At 30.8% G+C, this 4,728-nt stretch overlaps 1 protein-coding gene across 1 annotated transcript; it reads left to right on the forward strand.

The window, feature by feature from the left end:
• The first annotated feature begins 358 nt into the window (after nt 1-358).
• On the forward strand, nt 359-3,691 carry LOC126713569 (glucan endo-1,3-beta-glucosidase-like). Its single transcript, XM_050413337.1, has 3 exons — nt 359-405; nt 1,765-1,790; nt 2,745-3,691. Exons 1-3 carry the CDS (start codon nt 359-361, stop codon nt 3,689-3,691), a joined length of 1,020 nt encoding a protein of 339 aa, XP_050269294.1.
• The last annotated feature ends 1,037 nt before the right edge of the window (nt 3,692-4,728 follow it).

Raw genomic sequence — 4,728 nt, forward strand, 5'->3', positions numbered from 1 at the left:
CTGTACATTTATGTTGTCATATAAATCCATTTTAATTAATTAATATTAAAATGCTCCAATAGTTTATGAGCCTTAAACTTTTCCACCCACCCTTAATAAATTGGATATTACTAACATTGAAATTTTGTAAATATTATTCAACTATTGTTTATATCTACTATATATTTTTAATTAAGTTTAAATTATATTCTATATTCAAACCTTCCATTATAATCTTATCAAATTAAATATAATCAATTATTAATAATTTCAATAATGATCAAATTTCATTAACTATATATATGAAGAGGTATAGGGTGTAGATAGTAAAGCAAAGACATCTAAATTGAAAATCTGTTCTCAGTTCTCCTTTTCTACCATGGCTTTAAGTAAGAAACCTGTTATGGCTGCGCTATTGCTACTATTGTTGATAACAAGCCAAGGAAAATTAGGTGCGGCTGATTGGTTGTTTATTTGTTTGTTATATTGTATGATATTCTTATTTGTATGGCATTCATAGTAAAAGTAAGCATGCTTGATATTAGTACTACTTTTTAGATGGCTTCGAATACCAAGTTAATGTGTAAAAATCAAGCCCTAACTAGCTTGGAATAAGTGACATGAACTTCTAGTTTTTTTGTTTTTGTTTTTTTGTATTTGTTTTTGTTTTTTTTTTTTGTTTTGTTTTTTTTAATCGATGGACAGTAGGTTGCATTGTAATCTTTGTGACGTAACACATGAAAAAAAGGCAAAATTTGTTTATCGATGATCATTATAATTATGCAAATTAGTTGGCCACAAATTCACATAATTGAGGTAATCTACAAAATTACTCCTATATATTACTAATTTATTACTTAGTAATTAGGTACTCTTGGAGTATGGTGCATTGGTGTCAAAGTTCTCCCTCTTTGCAACCACATTCATGTTAAATTCTACTTTGAAAAGTCATAATGAGTCTATTATAAATGTGAAAAGAAGAAGTACCATGTCATCATACTACAAGAATACCTAATAAATTTATTAAACATGCATCTAGCCGTTAATGTTTTAGTGCATAAAGACATGCCTTTTCATTTCTTTTAGTTTTTTAAATGAATATGCTCTATCTTAATTTGGTAGATGGTAATTATATTCTTTTCGATCTGAATAGTATGCTGAAAATAAAAGGAAATTGCAAATAAGATTTAATTGTTACTATAGGGACTAGGGCCCAAAATAGTGTATTAGGCCTTAGGCCTTGTCTGAGGACATAGACAAGTTCGAGGAGGAACGAATAGTTACTAAGGGATTCCCAGTTAAAGTCTCATAAGTGAGGGATAAATAGAAGGATATCCAAGAGGAGAAATACCTCCTCGGATATGATGAATGTAGTCCAAGTATGTACTAAATGTGCCTTATGAACATACGAGAAGGAAGGAAACTCAAAATATCTAAGGAAAAACTGCTACCATCACATTAAATGCATTGCAGCTACTTTTCTGGCCGCATTTATGTGGAGAAGACCTCTGAACAGTGTTGTCTTGGCTACCACAATTCACAGAGGGCTGAAAGAGGTGTTTGATGGGACGGGTACTCAAATAGTGACTCAGATGATCAACAAGTGTATGATCAAGATAATCCAAAATGAGCTATATAATGTGAGAGACCCTCCATGAGAAGGGGAGAAAAAAGGAAAGAGAGAGAAAGAGAGAGAGAGAGAGAGAGAGATAGTAAAGCAATCTAAATCATTCTGATATTCTAGAGCGATTATTATATCCTGATTTAACCTCCTCGGATTGAAAGTTTATTGATATCAACATCCTCCATTTGTGTTTGAACGCTATGCAATTCAATACTAGCCGTTGTCTAATTCATTAGGACCTAGTTCTTTGATCCATTCTCTATAAATTCATTGTATTTGGCTCATTGGATCAAGACTCCACACATTTTGGGCTTGGGCCTCAAACTGTGACCCTACAGTTACATATGCGTATTTTTAATATGTTAACCGTTTAAAACAAAAATACTTTGAAAAATACATGTTTTATATAATTAAACATACTAAATACATATTAAAAATTTCTCATATTATACTAGTACAAAAATACTTCAAATAAACCAAATGACTTTTATTGATAGTTAATTTTTATTATGTTTAGCCGTGCCATTATATATAATAATTAAATTATTAAAATTAATACTTTTAGTTTCATATTTTATTATTTATATTAAACATCAACATTTTCATGGTTTATTATAATTTTGAAATTTTTTCATCAATATTTTTATAAATGAATTATATGATACTATCATCATATTTAATCTATACACAGGATTTAAAATTGTCAAAAAAAGAGTCATTTGACATTTTAATAACAAGAGACACTAAATACTCTTTTTTGGTGAGTAAGTGCATGAACAAACATACGGGACTACTTACTTACCTAAAGTTCACTTCTGACTTACCAAATAAATTTACTGAAGGAACTGATGTTTAACCAAAGGTTTGGTTTCTATTTAAATTATTGATAATATGACCAAAAAAAAAAAATAGATAAGATTTTATATATTCCATGATTATCCTAAAAACTCCAAATAATTTTAATCCGTTGGGTATCTATCTCTACATTCCATCAAACAAATTTACCTTCGGTGTTAATTAACTTGTTTGTTATCTTGGTTTTATTTGATTTAGCTCCATTGAATACCTATACAATTCCTTCAAAAAAATTTATCTTTAGTGTTAATTAACTTGTTTGTTATCTTCATGCTATTTGATGCAGCTGCACAATCTATAGGTGTAAATTATGGAACAGTTGCTGATAATTTACCACCTGCAACTGATGTAATAACATTGTACACCACCAATGGCATAGGGAAAATGAGGATTTTTGATCCAAATCAAGCAACCCTCCAAGCCCTAAAAGGATCCAACATAGAGGTCATTGTTGGAGTTGTTAACAATGACCTTCAAGGTCTTGCCGCTAGTCCTGCAACTGCAAATACTTGGGTGCAGACAAACATAATTCCCTACCCTGATGTCAAAATTAGTTACATTGCTGCTGGGAATGAAATAAAGCCGAGTGATCCATTAGCCCAATATGTTGGACCAGCCATACAGAACTTAAACAATGCAATTACAGCTTCTAATTTACAAATTAAAGTTTCAACAGTAATAGACATGTCATTGTTGGGCAATTCTTTCCCTCCATCTGCAGGCTCATTTAGTGATAGTGCAAGTTCATACATAAATGCAATTGTTAGCATCCTAGTAAGCACTAATGCACCACTTCTTGCCAATGTGTACCCATATTTTGCCTACACAAGTGACCCAACAAACATTAAGCTTGAATATGCCTTATTTACTTCACCAGGGGTTGTGGTACAAGATGGTAACTTAGGGTATCAAAATCTCTTTGATGCAATTCTGGATTCTCTCTACTCTGCTCTTGAGAAGATTGGTGGAGCCAATTTGACTGTCATTGTAACGGAGAGTGGTTGGCCATCAGATGGAGACAGTGGTGTAGCAGCAACAGTTGATAATGCTGGCACTTATTACAAGAATTTGATTAGTCATGTGAAGAATGGGACTCCAAAGAAGCCTGGACCATTAGAAACTTACTTGTTTGCTATGTTTGATGAAGACCAAAAGGGTCCAGCAGAAACTGAGAAACATTTTGGTCTATTCTCACCCACCAAGGAACCCAAGTACCAACTAACTTTCACTTAAGACATGTTTAGTATAAGGTAATAAAAGATATTATAATGAAATAACTAAAATGATGCATTTGGTTTTAACATTTGTATACTGTAATAAAAGATATTATAATGAGATAAATAAAAGGATGTATATGGTTGTAACATCTATATCCATATCTATGTCTATATCTATATTTATCTATTATATATATTATAAAAGTTGAATCTCCAAAACAAAAGGATGCAAGCTGCGATGACAATGTCTTTTCCTTAAATTACACAACAATTATATGTGTCAACATATCTATTTATTATCATTTGAGTTTAAGTTTAGAAGAAAAAAATATCCATCACAAATACACAACTTTGAGGATCAATTGAATTGATAACACCTACTAATTTGACTCTAAGGCTTTACACCAAATCATCGGTTTGAGAAAGGGAATTTATAATTTATAGTAAAATATTTCGCAAATCCAAACTAAAAAATAAATAAATAAATAAAAAACCATTCACTGAAGCAAGACATAAGTTTCGAAACTTTTAAAATTAAGAGAGAAAATTTTAACCTATGTTTTGTTTTATTAAGCCATTCAAGGAGAGGTAGGGTAGATACATGTGTCATAGCTACTGGAGATGCTCCGTAGTGCCATCTCCACCATAATCCTTTGTTTTTTTACCAATTATATAAATAAAAAAGGAAAAGGAAAAATGGAAAAGAATTAGTAATAATTATACGTATATGTTTCAGTAAAATATAGGTTCCATATATTACACTAAACGCAAAGATATTATTGAAGCAATATGGTGATTTGATGTTACAAACCCAGTCTTCATGATAGAGGGAATAAAAATGTACAGGCAATTGAAGTAAATGAACATTAGCTATCAAAAGAATTTGGCAAAAGTCCATTCAAATTCAATAATTGCATATAATATTTATACTGGAATCTTCTGCAAAAACATAGGGATTTTAACAATGACCTATGATAGAAGAAGGGAGTTGCATCAGCATTACAATTTTTCTATACATAAGTGGAAGATTTTTTAAACTAAAATATTTGGTAT

Source organism: Quercus robur, chromosome 1 (genome assembly GCF_932294415.1).
Source record: "Quercus robur chromosome 1, dhQueRobu3.1, whole genome shotgun sequence".
In the NCBI taxonomy this organism is placed as follows: Eukaryota; Viridiplantae; Streptophyta; class Magnoliopsida; order Fagales; family Fagaceae; genus Quercus; species Quercus robur.